The sequence below is a fragment of the Piliocolobus tephrosceles genome, chromosome 10 (genome assembly GCF_002776525.5).
Source record: "Piliocolobus tephrosceles isolate RC106 chromosome 10, ASM277652v3, whole genome shotgun sequence".
NCBI lineage: Eukaryota > Metazoa > Chordata > Mammalia > Primates > Cercopithecidae > Piliocolobus > Piliocolobus tephrosceles.
The window spans coordinates 45,135,866-45,162,758 of record NC_045443.1 but is presented as its reverse complement, the minus strand read 5'-3'; the positions used below and the strand labels follow the sequence as shown (position 1 = coordinate 45,162,758).

At 37.7% G+C, this 26,893-nt stretch overlaps 1 protein-coding gene and 1 non-coding gene across 6 annotated transcripts in view; one reads left to right on the top strand and one right to left on the bottom strand.

Annotated features, from left to right (window-relative positions):
• Positions 1-26,893, top strand: part of SENP1 (SUMO specific peptidase 1) — a 65,821-nt gene that overhangs the window by 22,613 nt on the left and 16,315 nt on the right. For all 5 annotated transcript variants that reach the window (XM_023231210.2, XM_023231214.2, XM_023231212.2 and 2 more), the window contains 8 exons: positions 1,134-1,305; positions 9,622-9,725; positions 9,809-10,095; positions 12,704-12,758; positions 17,760-17,798; positions 19,017-19,101; positions 19,477-19,632; positions 20,853-20,984. In XM_023231210.2, coding sequence (XP_023086978.1) covers positions 1,134-1,305; positions 9,622-9,725; positions 9,809-10,095; positions 12,704-12,758; positions 17,760-17,798; positions 19,017-19,101; positions 19,477-19,632; positions 20,853-20,984 — 1,030 coding nt within the window. The remainder of the gene's footprint in view (positions 1-1,133; positions 1,306-9,621; positions 9,726-9,808; positions 10,096-12,703; positions 12,759-17,759; positions 17,799-19,016; positions 19,102-19,476; positions 19,633-20,852; positions 20,985-26,893) is intronic.
• LOC111555305 lies at positions 3,209-3,315 on the bottom strand. Its single transcript, XR_002735488.1, has one exon. It is a non-coding gene; the product is annotated as a U6 spliceosomal RNA (small nuclear RNA).

Genomic DNA, 26,893 nt, shown 5'->3' with positions numbered 1-26,893 from the left:
ATTTAGAATATTCAGCTGTGTTTCTCTAGTCTGAGTCTTGAAGAAAAAAGAAAATTTATCATGCTAAGAATAAGTACCTCAAACTTTCCAGGTAATGATAGATGAGAAAGAGCACATAGAAAAACTCAGAATTGGCTGGGTGCTGTGGCTCACACGTGTAATCCCAGCACTTTAGGAGGTTGAGGCGCGCAAATCACCAGAGGTCAGGAGTTAAAGATCAGCCTAGCCAACATGGTGAAACCCTGTCTCTGCAAAAATACAAAAATCAGCTGGTTGTGGCAGTGGGTGCCTGTAATCCCAGCTACTCGGGAGACTGAGGCAGGAGAATCACTTGAACCCAAGAGGTGGAGGTTGCCATGAGCCGAGATCGTGCCACTGCCCTCCAGTCTGTGTGACAGCGCAAGAATCCATCTCAAAAAAAAAAAAAAAAAACCTCAAAATTAGTAAGCCTTGGATGTGAGACGGGGTTTTTTAATTCACAATATTCTTCATGCCAATTTGCCAGTTTTTCCCCTTAGATGGTATAAAGACACAAAAAGTTCTTCAGAGGAAGTAAATAGGCCAGAAGGAGAATTTAATGACGCAGCCTAATAGTTGTTTTTAATGAAGGATGGGAGCCCTCTGTTGGGCTTTAAGGAAATTTTAAAATTCAGTTTAAAAGTTTAGTTGAGAGGCTTCAGCCTTTATGCATTTTTACATATTTAATCTTAATTTCCTCCAGTAGGCTGAGTATCAGGGGTACAGGGAATAATAGAAAATGTATTTTTTTTTTTTAGCATACCTGGAACCCCGGTCTTTTGAAGACCTCTAATCTGTTATGCATTGTTATACCACAAAGCTATATTGTTCCTGACCAAAAGAAATTCTAGATTGTGGATCTAAAAATACAGTTTTAAGTATTTGATAATTTTGTGTTTTGACAATGTAAGATCTTTTAAGTGGCAGAACCTGATGCAGCATCCTTATATATCATTTATTCATTTATTGTATCTTTCCCTCAAATGGTACCACCTATTGTTTTACCTGTTTTGTTTGGTTGGTTTTATATTTTGAAAGTGAAAGTAATCACTAGATTAGATTTATTTTACTTATTGTCTGTCCTTATCTTTCTTACAAACTCTTTTTTTTTTTAGTGGATTATCAAACATTTTTGCGGGAAAGTCAAACCATCACTGCCATGTATCTGCATATGAAAAATCTTTCCCTATTAAACCTGTTCCAAGTCCGTCTTGGAGTGGTTCATGTCGTCGAAGCCTTTTGAGCCCCAAGAAAACTCAGAGGCGACATGTTAGTACAGCAGAAGAGGTAAGGAAAACTTGTGACAAAAGCTACTAAAAGTTAGGATCTTTCCCTACATTGAGCCATTTGCTCCCCATTAATAATTAGATGTTTAAGAACCATTCTATTTTATCCTTCCTGTGCTTTTTCTGTCTGAATTACTCTTTTTGAGTACTATCTATTCTAAAGAGATTAAAGAGATGTTTTATCAGGACTTCATTATTTGTCTTACTTTTATATTTTCTATTCCTGCTGTACAACTGACTTTACTTAATCTTTAGTATCGCCTGAATGGTTTCTCATACATCAAACTCTCTCTCTCTTCGATCTTTGCTAGACCCTTCCTAAACCCTTGTCTCCTGTGGAAAAACTGTTAGTCTTCCTCAGCAGTTTTTGATAAAGTTTGATTTCAGTCCAGGTGAGGTGGCTCATGCCTATGATCCCAGCACTGTGGGAGGCCAAGGCAGATGGATCACTTTAGCCCAGGAGTTCGAGACCAGCCTGGGCAACATGGAGAAATCCTGTCTCTACAAAAAATATAAAAATTAGACAGGCTTGGTGGCTCATACCTGTACTCCTAGCTACTGGAGAGGTGGAGGTGGGAGGATTGCTTGAGCCCAGGAGGTTGAGGCTGCAGTGATCTGTGATTGTGTCACTGCACGCCAGCCTGGGCATCAGAGTGAGACCCATCTCAAAAAAAAATTTTTTGTTTTAATTTGATGAAATACCTGTTCTTCTTACTAGGAGCAATTTTTCTTCAATATAAGAGAAAAATCAAGAAGCTAGTTAAACAATTTATATCCTTTTATTATGAGTAAGACCTTTTTTGAAGTTACAGACTCCTGAAAAGAAAGATGTTCTGTTGACACTTGGGTTGTTATATTCATTCAGTAAATCTAAAAGAAAAGTCAATTTCATGAATATAATATATATGAAATTAATGAAATTAATTATATATATAATATGAAATTAATTATATAATATAATTTGCATGACAGAATGTGTGCACATGTCTGTTAGATTACATATTTAATGTACGTCTAATTGCTATGGTTGCTTGGAGATACAAATGAATAATAATTACCTTACATTTAAGTAGTATTAGAGCTTCCAGTGTATTTTCCATGTGTATTATTGTTTTTAATCCTTTTAACTCAGCAAAATAGGTAGAGATGAGGTAATAGTCATGTTTTACAGATTTGGAAAATAAGAGTCATAGGTTACATGACTAGTAAATGGCAGGCCTAGAACCGAGAACTTCTGAGGAGGTTTGGTCAAGTATGCTTTCTGTTGTACAACACAGCAATATGGTTCCTGCCCAGTGAAGCTTACTGAGTATGGAGTCAAGAATACAGCATTACATGCTAAATAATTACATAATTTGGTAATCAGTGATCTCTTAGGTGGCAAAACTTGATTATTTGTGATATGGTTAGTAAAAATGCTGTTCATATTTTTAGTTTAAAGTTTGTATTGAATCTAAAACGTTTGGCTGGGCATGGTGGCTTATGCTTGCAATCCCAGCACTTTGGGAAGCCAAGGCAGGAGGATTGCTTGAGGCCAGGAGTTTGAGACCAGCCTAAGCAACATAGTGAGATCCTGTCTCTACAAAAAAAAATTAGCTGGGCATGGTGGCAGGTGCCTGTAGTTCCAGCTGCTCAGGAGGCTGAAGGAGGAAGATCATTTGAGCCCAGAATTTCAAGGCTGCGGTGAGCTGTGATTGTGCCACTGCACTGCAGCCAGGGTGATAGAGCAAGACAGTGTCACAAAAAAAAAAAAAAAAAAAAAACAGAAAAAAGCACATTCAAGTGGAGGGTGGCAGAACTACTAAGTCATTTAGCAGGGTAAGGGATAGACAAGAAACTGGCAACATTTGCCTTTGGTGGTAAAGCTGGACAACAATGATAAAAAGGAGATTTTTTAAAAAAATAAACATTTTTTTTTTCATTACACAAATTTTCATGTCATCCTTGTACAGGGACCATGCTAATCTCTATATTGTTCCAGTCTTAGTATATGTGCTCCTAAAATGAGCCCAAGATTTATTTTTCATTATACCTTTTATGCTATTAAATTTTACATTATATTTAAATTATTTTATGCATAAATAATTACTGGAGTTGTGGGGTTTGTGATTATGCTGGAATCTAGACAGCCTAAAGGGTACAGAGAGACTTTGTGGAGGAGACAGCAGCAGCATGACAGCTGAGTACAGGGCTCCTAACCCTCCCCTGCCCCATGTTTCTGTTGCTCAGTCTCACCAGGATCCTTTAATTCTGTGTTCATTTTGAGTTTGCCATTCACCCACCAGCTCTGCGGACTGCTCAGCCTTTCTTCCTTTTGCCTCCTCTGCCAGCCTGAGGACTGGGAGTTGCTTGGGCAATTTTACCCTTCCAAACAGCCCTCCAGGCCACTAGTCGGGTCAGTGGAGAACATGAAGCTGGAGTTTGCCTTCCTCCTGTAGTTCAAAGAAGAAGCTAAGAATCTAATCTATGAAACAAGTGATGCAGGAAATTTTGCCTGTTTTTAGTTCTATTCTCCTAGTATGAAAGTCGAGCCACCTATACTACAGAATAAGCCATATAACATGAGTAGTACAAAATATTAGGCCAAACTTTATTATCAAACTTTCAACAAATTTATTTAGATGTTTATTTTTGGATATTACAAATAATTCAGATACAATACTTTTTAACCCTGGGACTAAATTTATTGATGGGAACTTACAAACTGGATGAAAAGTCACTTTCCATGAAACGTTGGGATCCTCAACAGAGGTACATTGGTTATGTTAAAGGAAGATGTATTAACCTTAATGCCGGATTTGTCCATCAACTTCAGGAATATGAAGTCTTCTACAAAATTAACAATTAAGATGATGTCACCACTGCACTGCTCAGTCTTACAGCAGAGGTTTGAAGAGAACACATGAAGAAGAATTTAGGTATATGCAAGCAGTGGCTGTGCAGAATGGCTGACTTAAGAGGCAACATCAAAAAGCTGTGCTATTCAGTAGGGTAATGGCTAGCCACCAGCACTGTTTGATTCAAATTCAAATTTAAAATCCAGTTGCTCAGTGACACTAGCCACATTTTAAGTATTCATTAGCCACATGTAGCTAGTGGCTACCATATTGGACAGGGCAAATATAGAACATTTCTATTATTACAGAAATTTCTGTTAGTGCTGTTATAGAGGATATAAAGTTCTGTTTGGAAAAGAGGAAATACTTGTGACAATAAAAATGTAAAATGGCAAAAACACAAGTAGTTTCTTTTCAGTTACATGTTACTTCTAGATATGCTTCTTTGCAAATTACTGAGCAACATTTTAAGTTACTGGACTTTTGTAATAGGTGACAGTGATGGTTTTATACTTTTCTTAGAAATGCTTTACAGTTTTGTCGTAAGTCAAGCATTTGGGACTCAGAAAATTATTGAAATTTGTACTTTGCATATTTTATATGGTATAAAGTTATTACTTTAAACAAAATGAAAATTAGGAGGAGTATTTATAAAGTTATTGGGGATAATTTATAACAAAACAGTTTATTAGTGTCCTAAAATTTATTTTGTACTCTCTATTAAAGTTTTATAATTTTACAGTTCTTTTATGATGGAGCCTTTTATAGAAACATCACCTAACTGCAGGACTCTGTCCCTTTTAAAAAATATAATTCAGCACCTTAATTAATTATTTTTATACTTCAAAACACTCGTCTTAGTATTTTTTCAGGTTTTAAAATGTAACATTAGCTAGCTTCTTTAACTCTATCATGCTATGCAATTATTGCTTCCTTTCCTCTTAAGATCCTAATTTTCTTTTTTTATTTGAGACGGAGTCTTGCTCTCTTGCCCAAGCTGGAGTACAGTGGCGTGATCTTGGCTCACTGCAACCGCCGCCTCCAGGGTTCAAGTGATTCTCTTGCCTCAGCCTCCTGAGTAGTTGGGACTACAGGCGGGCACCACCACGCCCAGCTAATTTTTTGTATTTTTAGTAGAGACAGAGTTTCACCGTGTTAGCCAGGATGGTCTCGATCTACTGACCTCATGATCCACCCGCCTCGGCCTCCCAAAGTGCTAGTATTACAGGAGTGAGCCACCGCACCCAGCCCCGAATTTTCTTATTCAGTAAAGAACAGTTAGGGCTTTTTAAAATTTTAATTTATTTTATTTTATTTTATGAAATAGAGTCTCAGTGTGTCACCCAGGCTGGAATGCAGTGGTGCAATCACAGCTCACTGCCGCCTCAACTTCCTGGCTCAAGTGATTCTCCCTCTTTTGCCTTCTGAGTAGCTGCAACTACAGGCACACGCCAATATGCAGCTAATTTTTAAAAAGTTTTGGTGTAGAAACAGGGTCTCACTGTGTTGCCCAGGCTGGTCTCAAACTCCTGGGCTCAAGCCTTGGCTTCCCAAAGAGTTGGGATTATAGGTGTGAGCCACTGTGCTTAACAAAAAGAACAAAAAACAGTTTAACAAGTAATTTACAGAGAAAGATGTTTTCTTTTACTGATAGTACCAGATGGTCCAAAAAAGATTTTTGTTTAAAGTTTTAGGTAACTTTCATTTTGGCAAAGCGAAAAAAGTTACATGTGTTCTTTTGGGAAAGGAAGAAATAAGATTGTCACTGTTTGCTGACAACATGATCTTATATATAGAAAACCCTACAGACGCCACCAAAAAACTGTTCAAACTATTAAATGAATACAGTGTATATATGTGTGTGTATATATGACATATGTATATATGTGTATATGTGTGTGTATATATATGTGTATGTATATATATAACCCTACGACTCCACCAAAAAACTGTTAGATTAAATGAATACAGTATAGTTGTAGGATACAAAGCAACACACAGAAATTAGTAGTGTTTCTATGCACTGTTAACCATGAACTGTGCAAAAAAGAAATCAAGAGAACAATCCCATTTACAATAGCTACAAAAAAAATCAAATTTAACCAAGGAATTAAAAGACCTATATACTGAAAAACATACATTGTTGAAAGAAATTGAAGATACAATTAAATGGAAAGCTATTCTGTGTTCATGGATTGGAAGAATTAATATTGTTTAAATGGCCATACTACTCAAAGCAATTTGCAGATTCAATGCAATCCCTATCAAAATTTCAATGTTATTTTTCATAGAAAAAAATGCTAAAATTCATATGAAACCACATAAATCCCTGAATAGCCAAGGCAATTATGAGCAGAAAGAATAAAAAAGAAGCTACCACACTAGCTGATTTCAAACTATACTACCAAGCTATAGTAATTAAAACGGCATGGTATTGGAAATAGACATCAGCCAGTGAAACAGAATAGAGAACTTAGAAATGAACCCGTTATACCTGTCATGGGGTGGGGGGAGGGGGGAGGGAATAGCATTAGGAGATATACCCAATGTAAATGATGAGTTAACAGGTGCAGCACACCAACATGGCACATGTATACATATATAACCTGCATGTTGTGCACATGTACCCTAGAACTTAAAGTATAATTAAAAAAAAAAAAATGAACCTGTTATATAGCTAGTTAACTGATTTTTGACAAAGGTGCCAAGACTACACAAAGGGAAAGGACAGTCTCTTCACTAAATGGTATTGGGAAAATTGTATTTCCGTATGTAGAAGAATGAAATTAGGTCCTTATACCATATACAAAAATCAACTAAAAATGGAATAAAGACTTTAAGACTAGAAACTCTAAAACTGCTGGAAGAAAATGGGAAAAACCACATGACAACGGTCTTGGCACTGATTTTTTTGGATTTGCATGCAAAGTCACAGACAACAAAAGCAAAAGTAGGCGAATGTGAGTACATCAAACTAAAAAGCAAAGGAAACAATTAACAGTGTGCAGAGACAACCTACAGATTGGAAGAAAATATTTGCATCCATTCTATAAGGGGTTGATATTCAGAATATATAAGGAGCTCAACTCAGTACCAAGAAAACAAAACTGTTAAAACATAGGCAAGACATTATCCTAGGCAAACTGATGCAGAAACAAAACCAAATACCGCATGTTCTCACTTATAAGTGGGAGCTAAATATTGGGTACAAATGGACATAAAGATGGGAGTAGTAGACACTGGGGACTACAAGATGAGAGAGTGGGAGGAAACCAAGGGTTAAAAAAATACATACTGGTGGCTGGGTGCTGTGGCTCACGCCTTTAGTCCCAGCACTTTGGGAGGCTGAGGTGGGCAGATCACGAGGTCAGGAGATCGAGACCATTATGGCCAACATGGTGAAACACCATCTCTATGAAAAATACAAAAAAAATTGGTTGGGTGTGGTGGTGCACACCCATAGTCCCAGCTACTTGGGAGGCTGAGGCAGGAGAATTGCTTGAACCAGGAAGGCGGAAGTTGCCATGAGCCGAGATCGTGCCACTGCACTCCAACCTGATGACAGAGACTCCATCTCAAAACAAAACACACACACACACACACACACACAAATAAAAAAAACCCCTACATATTCGGTGCTGTGGCTCATGTCTGTAATCCCAGCACTTTGGGAGGCCAAGGTGGGCAGATCACTCTTGAGGTTAGGAGTTCGAGACCAGCCTGGCCAACATGGTGAAACCCTCTCTCTACTAAAAATTAAAAAGCCGGAGTGTGGTGGCATGCACCTGTAGTCCCAGCTATTCCAGAGGCTGAGGCAGGGGAATCACTTGAACCCGGCAGGTGGAGGTTGCAGTGAGCCGAGATGGCGCCCCTGCACTCCAGCCTGGGCTGGTCAGGAGATGGAGACCATCCTGGCTAACACGGTGAAACCCCGTCTCTACTAAAAACACAAAAAATTAGCCGGGCATGGTGGCGGGCACCTGTAGTCCCAGCACATACTGAAATATCATGGTACAAGATGCTGCTAACCCTGACATAATGTTTAAAATTATTTTGTGAGGATTGGTGGTTGTATTAAACTGTACATAAGATTAAAAATAAATTGCCAGGGCATATTACTAAGTGCTAGTGAACACAGCCCATTGAGTCACGGGACCTGTATAGAATTGATGCTTTGCCGGCGTTATAAGTTCTTATATAATCTGGTTCTCTGTCAGGTGATCTCATTTCTTCCTACTCTTCTGATTCACATGGACCTTACTATTTTTGGAACGCATTAAGCACCTTCCTCTCTCAGGGCTTGGCATTTGTTGTTCCTCTATTTGGAATATTCTTTTATATGTTTCTAGGACTGACTTCTTCCCTTGGCTTTAGGTTTCTGCGGAAATACCACCTTTTTAAGAGAAATCTTACCTGTTCCTGCTGCTCTCCTTCCATAACTTTCCATTCTCTTACCCTTTAATTTTCTGCGTACTACCTGACTAATTTTTTGTTTAATTCCTTTCACTGCAATATAATCTCCACAAGGACAGGAACTTTATTTTATTCGATGCATTCATTATCTTTAGTGACTGGAGCATAGTAGGTATTCATGACAATGAATGAATGTTATGAAGTATATGGTTTTCCCTAAATGTAGTATTGGGGCTTAAAGGAAAAATAAATAAATAAATGTTGGAGATGAAAATTATCTCTGGAAAGTAACTGCACTTAAATAAAATAGGAAACTGTTGATAAGATATTCCACTCTAACTGTTTTGGACTATTCTGGTTACTTCCTTGTGATTTTTCTAACGTTTCAGGAATCAAGGGATTTGTTGGAATCCTATTTAGAGGCCCTTTATTTCTGGGACTCTTTTTTGACTCAGAAGTGATTACCTGCTGCCTTTCTGGTTTTATAGCCTATAGCTTCTGTGTACTATTATTTAAATATATGTTCCATAATTTTTCAAAGTATATTATCTGGTATTTACTCAACCTCTCTTTTACACATTTGATAATTATATATATATATTTTTTTTTTTTTTTCTTCTTCTTCTTCTTCTTCTTCTTTTTTTTTTTGAGATGGAGTCTTGCTCTGCCCCCGGGCTGGAGTGTAGTGGGACAATCTTCGCTCACTGCAACCTTCGCCTTCCAGGTTCAAGTGATTATCCTGCCTCAGCCTCCCCAGTAGCTGGGACCACAGGCATGTGCCACTACAGCCAGTTTTTTTTAGTTTTTCTTTTGTAGAGTTGGGGTCTCACTATGTTGACTGGGCTGGTTTTGAACTTCTAGCCTCAAATGATCCTCCCCGCTTGACCTCCCAAAATGCTGGAATTACAGGCATGAGCCACCGTGTCAGGCCCATAATTCTTAATTATCTTAAGGATTCTGCCTAAGCTTTGGCAGAGCTAGGATTCCATTTACATGCTAGTTTGAGAAATACTTGCCTTATTGCATGTGTTTAAACTGTTTTTTTGTTTGTTTGTTTGTTTTTATAGACAGTTCAAGAAGAAGAAAGAGAGATTTACAGACAGCTGCTACAGATGGTCACAGGGAAACAGTTTTCTATAGCCAAACCCACCACACATTTTCCTTTACACCTGTGAGTCACAGAAGCATATTTCAGATGAATTTAATTCTACAATTTATTATTTGATAATTGAAACGATATTCTTCTCTTGCTAGGTCTCGATGTCTTAGTTCCAGTAAAAATACTTTGAAAGACTCACTATTTAAAAATGGAAACTCTTGTGCATCTCAGATCATTGGCTCTGATACTTCATCATCTGGATCTGCCAGCATTTTAACTAACCAGGAACAGCTGTCCCACCGTGTATATTCCCTCTCTTCTTATACCCCAGATGTTGTTGCATTTGGATCCAAAGATTCTGATACTCTTCATCAACCCCATCATCACCACTCTGTTCCACATCAGCCAGATAACTTAGCAGCTTCAAATACACAATCTGAAGGTAAACATGGTATCATATAACTACATTTTTAGTCCTAATAGCCAATTAACTGTTTATTAGCTCTATTACAGGCAACATTGTAATATACATATAAATAAACATATACAGTTTGAGCATACCGAATCTAGAAATATGAAATCCGAAATGTTCCAAAATCTGAAACTTTATGAATACCAACATGATACTCTAAGGAAATGCTCAGTGGAGCATTTGGGATTTTGGATATTTGGATTTGGAATGCTCAAATTGTATAATGCAAATATTCAAAAGTCCAAAAAATCCAAAATTGGAAACTTCTGGTCCCAACCATTTTGGATAAGGGATATTGAACTTGTAAGACATGTACTTCCATACTTTAAATACATGTGATTCAGTTAACCATGCTATGAGTAAACTAAACCCACAAATAGGATATTCTTTTTTTCTTACCTCAAGATGCAAATGATTTGATACATTTTATTGAAACAATTAACTTCCTAAGTAGAGGCTAGAGTCAGAGTATATATACTCAGCCCAGTTGCTTCAGCACTTTCTCTGTTTCTGTGACTTTACAGTGGTAAGTAAGAATTCTGAAGTTGTAGGAGTTTTGAAACATCAGATAAGTATTGAAGCTTAAGTACTTAGGTTTGTGCGTTTTAGAATGATTGTCAGCATTGGAAACAAAAAGCTTTCTACCTAATTTTCAACTAACTGAAATATTCACTCTCTTTGCATTCCAGTTAATTAAGGTTTTGTTGTGATAGATTTCTTTGTTTCCTTAATTTTCCCCTTCTTTAGGTATGTATTATGTATCAATTTATGGTATGTACTTAGGTATGTAACTTAAAACAAGTTTTAGGTTAAATGGTTAAACATCAGGGATTTTTTGATAGATGGAGCACTAGTCGTTCCCCTCCTTTCTCAGGTTGAGTTTTGTTTTTTTTATCTACTTGTCACTATGAAAATTCTCACTCAGGATTAAACTTTTTGGCAGCATCATTATATAGCTACACATATCCATGAAGATTCTTGTTATATTTTGTGAGGTGATGTACTGAGAACTGTAAAGGAAAAAAAAAAAAAGCTAAAAAAACCAAACTCCTTTAACCTCAGAAACATACATTGTGTTGCAGATATTATACAACTAAATTGAAACAAATATACCACATTGCACTGTTTAATTACTTTCCTTGTACCATTTAATAAATACTCTGAGGATCTAATCATAGCACTTCAGAAGAACATGATTCCTGCCTTTGAGTAGTATTCAACAGAGAAAATACATAGTAGAATGATAAAATTTGTACTTTTTAGACACCTCCTGGGGTGATATTTCCTTCCCTGTCCCCCTTCCCTCCTCCTTCCAGTTTCCTTCCCTCTTCCTTTCCTCCACCCCTTTCCTCCTTTCACCTAATTCAGTCTCATTGTAGATCATGAACTACAGTAGTTCCCACTTATCTGTGGGGTGGGGGGATATGTTCCAAGACCAGCCCCCAGCCAGTGGATGCTTGAAACCATGGAGAGTATACTATATATACTATTCCCTATACACATCATGTTTTTTCCTATACATACATACTTATGATTATAAATTAGGTGCAGTAAGAGATCAACAATAATAACTAATAATAGAAAAATTATAACAATATACTATAATGAAAATGTTACTTTTATTAAATCAAGAACTTTCACCCTTTCACTTAAAGGAAGTAGTTTTTTTTTTTTTTTTGAGACTGAGTGTCACTCTGTTGCCCAGGCTGGAGTACAGTGGGACCACCTTGGTTCATTGCAACCTCCATCTCCAGGGTTCAAGTGCTACTCCTGCCTCAATCTCTTGAGTAGCTGGGATTACAGGTGTGAGCCATCATGCCCAGCTAATTTTTGTATTCTTAGCAGAGACGGGGTTTTACCATGTTGGCCAGGCTGGGGAAGCACTTTTTACACCTTCTCTTTGGCATACCTGAATTGCCAGCATCACTACTTTTGCCTTTTGGGGACGTTATTAAGTAAGGGTTACTGAACACAAGCACTGCTATACTGAGACAGTCAATCTGATGACTAAGGTGACAACTGAATGACAGGTGGTGCATACAATGTGGATATGCTGGACAAAGGGATGATTTCATGCCTGAAATAGAGCTGGATAGAGATTTTTATCACATTACTTGGAATGGCATGCAATTTAAAATTTACTAATTATTTCTGAAATTTTCCATTTAATATATTTGTACCATGATTAACTATGAGTAACTGAAACCGTAGAAACCAAAATTGCAGATGGAGGACTACCATGAAGACTTTTAAGGAATCCTGCCATTTTCTTGTTCTCCTGAAACAGACAGGAAACACAGGGAGCAAGTGCAGCCTAGGAGTAGATACTGAAGGGCAAATATGCTTGTATTTCCCAGGGACTTTCTTATTTGTGAAGCAAGTTCTTCACAAAGACCTATTTCTGTTCTCAGTGACAATGGACTTACCTCTCTTTCTCTCCCATCTGAACCTTTGTTCTTATGTTATTTTTGTGGAAATAAAATACAGCAAAGTATGGAAACTTAAACTAAGATATCTAGAAAGTATAACTTTGTGGAGTTTTATTACTAATGAAATGCTCTTGTGTTTCTTTATTTAGGATCAGACTCCGTGATTTTACTGAAAGTGAAAGATTCCCAGACTCTAACTCCCAGGTAAACTTTGGAAAAAGTTTGTTCTTTATTAATTAATTAATTAATTAATTAATTTTTTTGAGACGGAGTCTCGCTCTGTCACCCAGGCTGGAGTATAGTGGCGCAATCTTGGTTCACTGCAACCTCCACCTCCCTCGTTCAAGCGATTCTTCTGCCTCAGCCTCCCAAGTAGCTAGGATTACAGGCGCCTGCCACCACGCCCAGCTAATTTTTGTATTTTTAGTAGAGATGGGGTTTTGCTATGTTGGCCAGGCTGGTCTGGAACTCCTGACCTCAAGTGATCCACCCACCTCGGCCTTCCAAAGTTCTGGGATTACAGGTGTGAGCCACTATGCCTGGCCTAAAAGTTTGTTCTTAACATATTGTTTTCCCTTTCTTTAATCACAACTTTTTCACTAAAAGTTACACAATGTAAAACTACCTCAATTCAGATCTCTGTCACATATTACTCGAATTATTTCAGTGGCTTTGTAATTGTTCTTCCTTCAGCCTCTATTTTGTTCTTCATTCCGTCTTCCACCATACCATGTTCTTGAAACAATTCTTCTGCCTTGCTCTTTTTTCATTTGTTTTTGTTTTTGTTTTTGTTTTGAGACAGGGTCTTGCTCTGTCACCTAGGCAGGAGTTCAGTGTGGCACAATCATGGCTCACTGCAGCCTTGAACTCCTGGGCTCAAGCGATTCTCCTGCCTCAGCCTCCCCAGTAGGTGGGACCACAGATGCATGCCACCTTACTTGGCTAATTTTTAAATTTTTCTTTTGTAGAGATGGGATCTCGCTATGTTGACCAGGCTGCTTTTGCACTCCTAGCCTCAAGCGATCCTTCTGACTTGGCCTTCCAAAGTGCTGGGATCATAGGTGTGAGCCACTGCACCTGGTCTACTTTGTTCTTTAGTCCATCTTCCATGCTGCAATCAGAGTGATCTTTCAGAATTTGTGTCTGATCATTCATTAAAAGGGTTTAATGATTATTTGTTTACCTCCTTCAAGGGTGGTTTATTAGACATCAAATAAAGCTCAGGCTCCTTACTATGCACTTACAAAGCACTTCTTTCACAAGCCTCACTTTCTCACTTTAACAAGTATTTACCGAGAGCCTACTGTGTGCCAGGTACTAGTATAAATATTGAGGATAATAGTGAACAATGTGAAGTCCCTATTCTCAAGAAGCTTGCATTCTACTTGAGGGGAAGGATGAAGGACAGATAGTGAACAAATAAACAAACGTATATGCCTTGAAGTGATAAGTGCTATGAAGAAAATTGAAGCAGGGTAATACATAGAGTAGGATTGGGAAGATACTATTTGTATAGGGTGGTCATGGAAAGACTCTGATCAAGTGACTTGAGCAGAGACATGATGGAGGTAAGAGGGAGCCATATGGAAATATGGGACTGTTTTATGTATTTTTATAAGCTGGACTATTTTCAGTTTATAAATACAGTAAGCATTTCTTGCCTTCACATTCGGTGTTCTTTTTGCCTGGAATGTCCTCCATACCTCAACTTTGTCTGTCAGTAGTGTGTTATCTTTCAGGTCTCAATTCACATGTGAACTTCTGCATGAAACTTTACTTATCTGGAGGTATCAAATACTTCTTGCTCTGTAATCCAGTAGGTTACTATGATTGGTGTGCCTTTGCCATATATGGCTTTGGGAATTCAATTGCTAGGGTGAGAATAACATCAGTTTTCTATTGAGAAGATTAAGGGTAATGAAATATTCTTTCTCATCACAGTTCCCCTACTTCTTTGCAGCTCCCCCATATGTTCTAAGCTTTAAATATTTCTTAAAATTCTCTATTTGTTAAGTCTTTGGGGGAGACTTCATAGTTTGGATTCTCTATTTCTTACATCTTTTTTTGGAGTCAGATCTGCCTTCTGATCTTGGGTTGGAAAAGGCTCCATGTAGCTTTGGACAAGTTACTCTTCTGAACCTCAGTTTCTTTATCAATAAAATGCCAGTATTGATACCTTACACTTAATTGTGAAGATTAACTTTCAAATAAAACAGTTATTTTTATAAGTGCTTCATGTGAAATGCCACAAGATGTGTGCAACTTTCTTGGGAAGAAGTTGATCTCTCAGGTAAAGAGTTGATCTCAGTTCCTTAATGGTTCTTTTTTTTTTTTTTTGAGACGGAGTCTCGCTCTGTCGCCAGGGCTGGAGTGCAGTGGCCGGATCTCAGCTCACTGCAAGCTCCACCTCCTGGGTTTACGCCATTCTCCTGCCTCAACCTCCCGAGTAGCTGGGACTACAGGTGCCCGCCACCTCGCCCGGCTAGCTTTTTGTATTTTTTAGTAGAGACGGGGTTTCACCGTGTTAGCCAGGATGGTCTCAAACTCCTGACCTCGTGATCTGCCCGTCTCAGCCTCCCTAAGTGCTGGGATTACAGGCTTGAGCCACTGCGCCCGGCCACCTTAATGGTTCTTTACTAAAACTGCCTTTCCTTTACTGAGGATTTCTCCTAGTGATGACTAAAGAATGAATTGGCAGGAGAAAGGGTCTGTAGGGTAAGGCTGTTTGAGTGATGCTCTTTGTCAAAGTTGGAGCCTACTCTGCTGGTGCTTGGTTTATTGGCTCTCTACTCTTAATTCTCCACTACTGCCTCCCAGTTAAGTTCCAGTAATGAAGATCTGCTTTTATTTCCCAGAATATGCTATGCTGTGTCATACCTCTTTGCCGTTATACTTTCTGTTCATTCTGTCTGGATGTCCCTTTGTCTCTCTGTCTACTTGATAAGCTCTTATTTTGCTTTCTTTTCTTTCTTTCTTCTTTCTTTTCTTTTCTTTTCTTTTCTTTTCTTTTCTTTTCTTTTCTTTCTTTTCTTTCTTTCGTGACAGAGTCTTGCTCTATCACCCAGGCTGGAGTGCAGTGGCACAGTCTCTGCTCACTGCAACCTCTGCCTCCCGGGTTCGAGCAATTCTCGTGCCTTACCCTCCAGGGTAGCTGGGATTACAGACACATGCTATCACACCCAACTAATTTTTGTGTTTTTAGTAGAGATTGGGTTTCACCATGTTGGCCGAGCTGGTTTTGAAGTCCTGACCTCCAGTGTTCCACCCACCTTGGCCTCCCAAAGTGCTGGGATTACAGGCATGAACCACCATGCCTGGTCTTAATTTTGCTTTTCAAAATCTCACCCAGGTGTTATTTTTTTTTCCCAGAAGATTTCTTTGACTTCGCCAAATAACATTAGTTTTTCCTTCCATCCTTCTACTTTGTTTGTTACTAATACCTTTGTACCTGTCACCCATTGCTGGTCTTGGTGCTTGGCATATGATGGGTGCTTAGTAAATAAATCTTTGTTAAATAAATGAATTTCCTAGGTCGGCTGAAGCGCTCTCTTGAGTAGCCCAAGTACTCATTTCCCCCCGGCTTTTTTTTTAATGCTTTGATCTATTGAAAGGCACAGTCGAAAGAACATAGTCTTTGGAATTGGACAGATAACACTTCTAATCCTGGCTTTTCAAGATAAATAATCTTTTTGAACCTCCTTTTGCATTTCTGTACAGTATGAGTAATAATTCTTTTTTTTATATTATGTTGAGGTTTAAATAATATGGGCATTTTCATTAGGCTTAACTAGTACATAAAACATCTAGAGCAGAGTTTTACATGTAGAGCACTAAGTTTGTGCTCAAAAACAGTTGTAGTTATTATTACTATATGCCTCAATTATATGAGAAATAATGCATCTCTTTGGAAAAGCAGATTTTCCCTGCATTTTGTTTTCCTGAGCCAGTGGATACCTTGATCCATTGAAGAAAACTGCTGGCCCCTACATTACTTGTTCATTCAAGAAATCCTAAATGGCTGGGCATGGTGGCTCATGCCTGTAATCCTAGCACTTTGGGAAGGCCAAGGTGGATGGATCACCTGAGGTCGTGAGTTCGAGACCAGCCTGGCCAACATGGCGAAACCTCGTCTCTACTTAAAAAAAAAAAAAAATTAGCCGGGTGTGGTGACAGGTGCCTGTAATCCCAGCTACTCAGGAGGCTGAAGCCAGAGAATCTCTTGAACCCGAGAGGTGGAGGTTGCATTGAGCCGAGATTGTGCCACTGTACTCCAGCCTGGGCAACAGAGTAAGAGTCAAAAAAAGAAAACTAAATGCCTACTATGTGCCAAGCACTATTCTAGTTGCAGAGGATTTTGTTTTTTTGTTTAAGAGACAGAGTCTCCCTGTGTTGCCCAGTCTGGTCTTGAACTCTTGGCTCAAGCGATCCTCCCACCTCAGCCTCCTAAAGCACTAGGATTACAGGAATGAGCCACCATGCCTGGCCTCTGATCCAGGTCTCTTAACTCCCAATTTGATGCTGTTTACTTATTGTCTATATTTAAAAGTTTTCTTTGGAAAAGTGTTCACTCTTTTTCTTTTTGTTTCTGTGATAGATTCTGCCTAGTTAGAAGTTTGGAGATAAGAAAGTTTGAGAAAAACAAGAGGCTGTAGGACAATTAATCATGCCTGTGGCTCTGTTCAGCATATCACTTGGGTTGTCAGCAAGAGCCACATGGACCTAGAATTGACCTGTCATCTTTGGAATGAAGTTGTGTTGCTGATTCTCTGCTTTGGCTCATTGGCTTGTTAGCCATTTGATGTAGATTATTTTGTGGGTGGGGATTTTTAATAAATTTTTTAATCTAAATCATTTGGGAAGAGCAATGTTCTAGCTTAATGTATTATTTTGAGAAGTGATGTCCTCTTTCACATAATGTTGGTCTCTCATGCAAGTAGGGAGCTATGCCAAATATAATTGCTGAACTTTGGGTCACCTTTTTAACTAATATGTATCCATATGATTTTAACTAATATATATGCACAAGGATTGTGTCTCCTTATTTCCCAGTTAGTTATTTTATGTCATTTGGGTTCCTTTTACTTATTCCATACTTGTAAAGCATTCGTATAAACTATTTAAATTATTGTTTTTATTGATGAAAATATTTTCATTTTCTCATAAGCCTCCTGCTCATTTGTCAAATTTTTCTTTTCCTACCCATAGTTCTACTTTCTTCCAGGCAGAGCTGTGGATCAAAGAATTGTAAGTTATTTTTGGTATCATTTTTCCTTCTCAATCACTTTGTTTTTTGCCAATAAGAAGTACCTGTTTAGGCTGGGTATGGTGACTCACGCCTGTAATCCCAGCACTTTGGGAGGCCGAGGCGGGTGGATCATCTGAAGTCAGGAGTTCAACACCAGCCTGGCCAACATGGTGAAACCTCATCTCTACTAAAAATACAAAAATTGGCTGGGTGTGGTGGCATGCGCCTGTAATCCCAGCTACTTGGGAGGCTGAGGTGGGAGGATTGCTTGAACCTGGGAGTTGGAGGTTGCAGTGAGCCGAGATTATGCCACTGCACTCCAGCCTGGGCAACAGAGTAAGACTCCGTCTCAAAAAAAAAAAAAAGAAGTACCTGTTTATACTTTTAAGTTGATGAGTTTTCAAAATTTTGTTGGAGTTGGAACATTTCTATACTTATGTTTATTAAATCTATAACAATTGTTGAAGCTAAATTAAATTGGAAAAATAGAGTTAGCTATTATGTAGTAGGGACAATAAATGATCCTATTTTGGCACTTGTAAAACTAATTTATTGAATAATTCATATTTCTGGACTTTGCAAAATCACTGAAAGCATTTAGTCTTGTTTAAGGAACTTACTTTATTGAGTTATCCAAACCCCTTGGTCTCAGTCATTTTTTTTTAAATCTATCAAAAATATAGTATTTGAATTAAACTTCAGCGATATCTTGTATTAGTTTCTCCTTTGGGGTTCAATCCCATTTTTGGATTTCCAGACTGAAGTTTCGCTTTCATTATAATCTTAAAAGCATGTTAAGAAAAGAACTATATGTTTACAAATGTTAACAAATCATCTGTTCATATTTAGCAGTGCACTGATATTTTTAGTAATTTCAGTAAAAATAATTTAGGTGTGGTGGCTCACATCTGTAATCCTAGCACTTTGAGAGGCCAAGGTAGGGGGGTCGCTTGAGCCCAGGAGTTTGAGACCAGCCTGGGCACCATAGTGAGACTCTATCTCTATAAAAAATAATAATAATGTCCGTAAAAAGAGTAGAGTAATTTCAGTAACATTATGTGGTTTCACTCTATGTCTTAAAATAAGGATGATAAGTTAGTGTAACGATTTTAGACTTTTCTTTGTGAGGGTCCTGTATTTAATACTCAGTGTACGTCAACAATATGTTTGATACTGAGAGTGGTCTACATTTGGTCACATTCCTTTTCATTTTCTAGAACTAGTGTTTATGATTCTCGAGCACGAGAAAGATTGCGCCAGATTGAAGAACAGAAAGCATTGGCCTTACAGCTTCAAAACCAGGTAAAAAAGAAAATTGGAATAATATTGCAAATAAATAGTACATCGAAATAGAAACTATTTTGGAAAGTTACCCAGATTTGGGTAATTGCTGTTGTAATGCCAAGATTGTATGGTAGCATAGCATGTTATGATATGTGGTAAATGTTCTCGGTCTGTCCAGTCAGTACTACTCATTGTACATAAGACAAATATACATAGTCCCCCACTTGTGATGGTTTGACTAATGATTTTTTGACTTTACAAAAAAGCGAAAGCAATAGGCATTTCAGCATGCTCCTTGACTTATGACAGGTTTATTGGGACATAACCCTATCATAAGTCAAGGAACAGCCACAGATTTCTTTATCCCGCTTATTCTGAAGTTTTATCTTTCAGAGATTGCAGGAGCAGGAACATTCAGTACATGATTCAATAGAACTGCATCTTCGTGTACCTCTTGAAAAGGAGATTCCTGTTACTGTTGCCCAAGAAACACAAAAAAAAGGTCATAAATTAACTGATAGTGAAGATGAATTTCCTGAAATTACAGAGGTAAATTATATACACTTAATTTCTATACTACCAAGTATTATGTTTAGAAAGAATCCCTAGGACGAATTTCAAACATAAAAGCAATAGTGGTCAAGCACGGTGGCTCACGCCTGTAATCCCATCACTTTGGGAAGCTGAAGCAGGTGGATCACTTGAGGTCAGGAGTTCGAGACCAGCCTGGCCAACATGGTGAAACCCCATCTCTACCCAAAATACAAAAATCAGCTGGGCGTGGTGGCAGGCGCTTGTAATCCCAGCTACACAGGAGGCTGAGACAGGAGAATTGCTTGAACCCAGGAGGCAGAGATTGCAGTGAGCCGAGATCGTTCCTCTGTACTTCAGCCTGGGTGACAGGCCAAGACTCCATCTCAAAAAAAAAAAAAGCCGTAGAACACGTAGTATTTAAGTTTTCTTGTATATTTCTGCTTTCACTTATTTTACATACCAATCTGGGCTTTATTTTTAAAATATTAAAAATTGATGAAAGAACTGTTGGTGGCTTTTAACAACTTCAGTGGAGAAGTATTTAATACATTTGTCTTTCCTGTCATGTGCATTTTTACTTACTGTGCACATACAATAGTTTGACCCCAAATTGTAAGCTGAGGTTTGCTCTTTTTTTAAGTAATAAAACCCATTATAGAAAATTTAGAAAATACGTGGAGGTCTGTGTACATTTTTAGATAATCCGTTTCTTTATCCATACTTCTCTTTGAAACCTACCTGGTAGCTGGTGAGCATAACACACTTACTATAGTTGTACTGAATTCCGTATTTTATATTTAAAAAAAAAGATCTCTAAGAAAGTAATTTCTAAAAGATACTGCCTTTACTCTCTTACTATAACCTTTCATGAAAAAATCTGTTTCTCAGGAAGTTGTTTGGACCAGAGATATAAAATATAGTTGATTTTTCTCATGGCTTAGAAAATTTGATAGCAGAAGGTTATTTCAGATTTTAGAAATTAATATGGAAACAAGGATCTGAATGTTGTGCTGAAAAAGAGAAGGGAGGACTAGATGAAGTGTAAAGAAGTAATCAGGGATTACTGGGAAGGAATAGAAACCAAAATGTTACATAGAAGTAAACTGATTAACAGTAAATTTATAAGCAATCGAATGGTGATAAATATAGTCTGAGGATTACATGGGGCTTGGTGAGAAATATGGTTTTTCTGAAGCCACACATGTTTGATGTCTTGACACCTTTTGTTTTCTTAGGAAATGGAGAAAGAAATAAAGAATGTATTTCGTAATGGGAATCAGGATGAAGTTCTCAGTGAAGCATTTCGCCTGACCATTACACGCAAAGATATTCAAACTCTAAACCATCTGAATTGGCTCAATGATGAGGTAATATTGCATCTATTTTTACATACAAATAACAAACATTAAGTGGCAGTTAAATTAAGGCATTATCTCACTATTTCTCAAAATGTGGTCCATGGATGACCTGCATTGAAATCATCTCTCATGGGCCCCTTCATTCTTGTAACCATGAGGGAGTGTGGTGGAGACAGGCATTTTTAACAAACATCTCAGGTGTATTTAAGAATCTGAGAACCACTGAATTTACCTTTTCTTGTATTGAAGATTTGAACACTGAAGAAGACATTCACTCATTGGTATTCTTACTCTCTTTAAGGCTCTTATTCTGCAGTTCATCTCTTCTGAACAAATAAGTATTAGCTGACCATGTTGCAGCATGAAGGAATACTTTGGGATTTCTTTATAGGAATCCAGCTTTACTTCCCTTTCTACCTAAGTTCTACTCATTTTAGATTGCTTACATTATGAATGATAAGCTTTCCAAAATAGCCTCCATTTATGTATGATATTTTTTAAATGGACATTGACAAAGTTATATTATTATTAAATATTTGAGGTATTGGGGAAGTTACGGTCTTCACCTCCTAACTCCAGTTTTTTTAAGTATGTTAATTACACTACAATTTTTAAACTGATCTATTCCTAAACCTAAACCTGTAGGTACCTGTTTTATTTTAGAAGGTTATTTTTACAGCAAAGGAAAACTGGGTTGGGTATCTTTTCCTAAGTACCTTCTTTCTGTGAGCATCCCTGCCTAATCTGGGTATACTCAAGCTTCACAGCTGTGGAGGATTTTTAGTTTCTCAGTGTAGTAATCATTAAATATTTTAGATATCCATATCCTGTTTTTGCATGATCAAGACCTTCCAAATAATAATTTGCTAATAACTATTGATCATTTACCTCATTAGGTACGATTCATGTTTTATATGTTTTATTCTTGTAATAGTCATCATATCTTTGGAGGTAGATATGATAGTTTTATAATCTCCATTCTACAGATAAAGAAACAAGGCATATAAAGATTTAAAAACTTGCAAGGTTATACAGCTAGTAAACAGCAGAGCCAAGATTAAGACCCAAGTATTGGGTCTTATCTACTATATCTTACCACCTCAGAATCTTAAATTGGATCCTGGTCTTAGGATCAGATATATAGAACTTAGGAGCCATGTATCATGTCCAGGATGCTGGTTTTCTCTGGGGCCAGCCCCATTCTTTTTGCCACTAGTTGGTTTATAAGATAAAAATTTCAGAAGCTCATCACTCCCTGAATAATATCTGTGACCAAGAATAATAAGGAAGACATGGTTTGTTACTATCTTTCTTTAGAAGAAACCCTCTTTGCTTCTTTTGGCTCAGATATTAGAACATTGGTTCAAATAATAGAAAAAAAGAGTTCACCAAATCAAAGGAGGAAATGAAAATCAAGGATAGTTTTAAGTATCCACTGTTAAGTTATTTTTGATCTGTGGTCTTTTGCCATTTTTTTTCCTGCCATTGCTGGTGGGGAGAGGTCAGTTATTCTAAAGGGATAGTAGGCTTTAGTTTGTTGTAAATCATGGAAAACCTCCTAGAGGGCAGCAATGAGTAGGATATGAGCTGAGTTCTTGCGATTTACTGTGGCATTTACCTCAGTGAGATTCCTTACAGAGACAGCATTCATCAGGACATATTTTCCATTCACTGGGCCCATCAGAGGCTGGAGTTTTAGCAAGCTAAGTTAATGGAAATTACATTATTTTAGAGGAGATGAGAGGAAGGAAAGATTCTTTGTCTGCTTTATCCCTACCACATCTAGCCATAACTTTTGTAGAAGGAGTGCATTTCTTCTCAGTTCAGAATAATGTTATCCTTGAAAGTGAGTGCCAATTCACATGTCCATAATAATGATGGGAGCTATCTTAAAAAGCACCATTTTCAAAGTACCATGCTTCGTAGGCTTTCAAAGTTACTGCCCTTGAGAAGCTAACATCCTGATGGAGTATTAGTAGATATCCTTAAGTATTGATACTCATTGAAGAATACTGAATTTTGGCCAGACGCAGTGGGTCATGCCTATAATCCCAGTGCTTTGGATGGCTAAGGTGAGAGGATCACCTGAGGCCAGGAGTTCAAGAGCAGCCTGGGCAACATAGCAAGACCCCATCTCTACAAAAAAATTAAAAATTAGCCAGCCATGGTGGCATGTGCCTGTAGTCCCAGCTGTTCAGGAGGCTGAAGCAGGAGGATTGCTTGAGCTAAGAAAGGAGGATTGCTTGAGTTGAGGAGTTTTAGTTTATAGTGAGCTATGATCGAGCCACTGCACTCTAGACTGGGTGACAGAGCGAGACTCTGTGTCTTTAAAAGAAAACAAAACTTAATTCTGTTTCTCAGTTGTGAACTATCAGTCTTCTTTTGCAAAGGATTTGTCCTCTGTTCAATTCTCTTCTTCCCTCAAGTAGATATTTTCATTAATAATCATTTCTGTTCTTTTTCTGTTTCCTTTTTTATAAGATATATTAAAACTTTCTCCAAAATAAGTGACTGATATATTATTCTTACCATTTTATAAACAAAGTACCATACTTTGTAGGCTTTCAGAGTTAAAAAGGGATATAAGAGCCAGGAAGTAAAAGGAATCAGATTCAGTTTATAAGGAAATTAAAACCCAGAAATCCTATTTTTGGGATATGTATGGAAAGCCATTAGGATACCCCGTTCCTAAAAGAAAAGTAGACCACGGTACCTATTCATACGGTAGATTTTAAAAAATTTTCCTAAATGGATTTCTCTATAGGTGAGTTTGGTTAAATTCCATACAACTTCAAAGGACTAATGATTGACAGGATTAATATAATAAAACGTCTCAAAAATGGAATGTGGGAACTGGCTGTCATATAAAGAATACCAAAGGAGGCAAGAAGACTGTTAAAATCAAGACACTGTAGATGGGAATTTCTATTCTGGGTCAGGAGATTAGTTATTAATAGAAATATCTAATTAAGGAAGGGAGGATGGAGTTAAAGCGAGGAGAAATTACGCTGGGAGCAGTGGCTTATGCCTATAACCCCAACCCTGGGAAGCTGAGGTGGGAGGATTGCTGGAGCCCAGGCTGTCGAGGCTGCCATGAGTTATGATTGTGCCCCTGCACTCCACTCCAGGGTGGGTGACAGAACAAGACTCTGAGACCCTATCTCTTTAGAAAAACAGAGAAAGGAAAAATTAGTTGCAAAAGTAGAAGTAGATTGAAACAGTCGAGAAACAGAAGGAAATATTTTCAAATGGGTGTCATTATTAGAAACTATGCATTAATTCCTGGAGATTGAATTGGATGACTTCTGGAATCCCTTCCAACTTTAAGATTCTAGGTTTATTGTCCTGAGTACTACTTTAGGCTTTGTGTTTCTCTTTATGGCCAAATGGTTCTCCTTTGAGGGACTAAGGATTGTTTTAAAAGGCATCAGATAAATTTAGAAATACATAGATATAATTTAGGTATACAAGTAAATAAAACTGACTTTTGTGTCTGGTCATGATAAAGGAAACAAGATTTACCCTTTCAACTTAACTAGAAAATTAGACAAAACATGAAGCAACAATTTTCAGACATTGGGTAACAGGTAGTATCAGGCAGTGATCCCTGAGGGAAGGGAATTAAAGGGATGCATGCTATAATATCCCCAGCTTTCTAGGGTGGGGTGTGTGTGTTGTGAAGGAGGGACTGGTAGAGCCTGTGCAGAGGGGCTTCCCTCCAGTCTTTGGCTGAGTACCAATTTGTGCATGTATGAGAAGAAACTACCTGGAGGCTGGGGAAAGAACCACCAGAAAGAAGGGATCAGCACAGTTTTAGAGCCGGCACAGGTGTCAGTAGTTTATGTTCCAACCAGTTAGAGTAGAAAAACCTCCGAAGTCACAGGGCATTGAATAGAATCCTCAGAGGGGTATTGCCTCAGAAATAGGGCGAAACTGACCCTAAAATAAAACTGACCCTAGAGGATCACCTGAGGCCAGAATAAAGGCTGCTCTGAACCCATCATCACAAAGCCTAAAAACAAGCCTCAAAAGCCTGAAACCGATCCAGATAACCTATATCCCAGAGAAAAGCCTAACAATATTTAAAGGAATACAACAAATTCCAGCAACAACAAGGCCCAACATAAAATTTGCAATATCCAGCATCCAACTAGAAATGACCAGAAATACACGAGGAAGGAAAGTACAATTTATGATGAGGGAGAAAAGAAACACCCAGAAATGACCAAAATAATAGAATTAGCAGACAAGGATATTTAAAAAGTTACTATAAATATCTTCCACATATTCAAGAAGTTAGAAGAAAATGGACATCATGAGGAGGGAAATGGAAGATATTTTTAAACAAGACCGACATTGAATTTCTAGAAATGAAAAATATATCTGAAATAAAAATACATAAGGTAGTATTAATAGTAGATCAGACACTTCATAAGAAAAAATTCGTAAACTTGAATAGCAGTAGAAATTGAATATGAGACACACAATAAAAGTCAAAGAAAGATGTCAAGAGCATCAGTGAGCTGTGGGATTATACCAGACAGGTTAAGCATGGAATTGGAGTCCCAGAAGGAAAGGTGGGGGCATAGGTGGTGTTAGAAATTTATTTAAAGAAATAGTGATGGAAGATTTTCCAAATTTGAAAACTAAACTGACAAGTTTGAGAAGTTCTCCATCCCCCAAGTAAAAGAAACATCATGCTAAAATATATAGTAATCAAGTTGCTGAAAACTGGTGATAAAAATACTAAGTGCAACCAGAAGGAAAAAGGCACATTAAGTACAGAAGAACAAAGATAGGTATGACTGTCAGAAATGATGTAGGCCAGAAGACAGTGTAGCTACATCTTTAAAGTACTGCAGAAGAAACAATAAAAATTCTATACCCAGCAAATATATCTTTCAAAAAATAAGGCTGTACTTTTCCAGACAAATGCTGATAGAATTTAGCACCAGCAGACCTGTACCAGAAAAAATATTATGTGTTCTTCAGGCAGAAGAAAAATTGCAAATGGAAATGTCAGTCTACACAAAGGAATGAAGAGGAGTGGAGTTGCTCTCATTTTTTCATATGTCTAGAAGAGAGGTGACTAAGGCAGAACTAAAACAACATACTGTGGGATTTATAACATAGAGAAGTAAAATATAATCACAGCACAAAGAAGGAGACAAAATGGACAAATATACTATTGGAAGATCCTTATACTCTACATAAAGTGGTATAATGTTATATGAAGGTAGACTATGATAAGTTAAAGGCATAGTAAATCATAGAGTAACCACTAAAACATAAAAATTAAAAGCAAGATATATTTACTAAGCCAATAATGGAGATAAAATGGAACTTTAAAAATTCAAAAGAGTTGGAAAGAAGAAAAAAGATAAAAAGAACAGAACAAATAAGAAAAAAGAGCAAGATGGTAGATTTAAACCCAACCACATTGATGTTAAATGTAAATTACCTAGGTCAGCATTGTCCAACAAAAATATAATGTGAGCCACATATTTTAAATTGTCTAATAGTTACTTTTAAAAAAGTAAAATGGGCCGAGTGCAGTGGCTCATGCCTGTAATCCCAGCACTTTGGGAGGCCAAGGCAGGTGGATCACTTGAGGTCAGGAGTTTGAGACCAGCCTGGCCAACATGGTGAAACCCGGTCTCTACAAAAATTACAAAAATTAGCCACGCAGGGTGGTGCATGCCTGTAATCTCAGCTACCTGGGAGGCTGAGGCAGGAGAATCGCTTGAACCTGGGAAGCGGAGGTTGCAGTGACTGAGATCACACCACTGCACTCCAGCCTGGGCAATGGAGCGAGACTTTATCTCAAAAAAAAAAAAAGAGAAAATAAAATGAAACAAGTGAAATTAATTTTAACATATTTTATTTAAGGCCAGGCACAGTGGCTCACATCTATAATC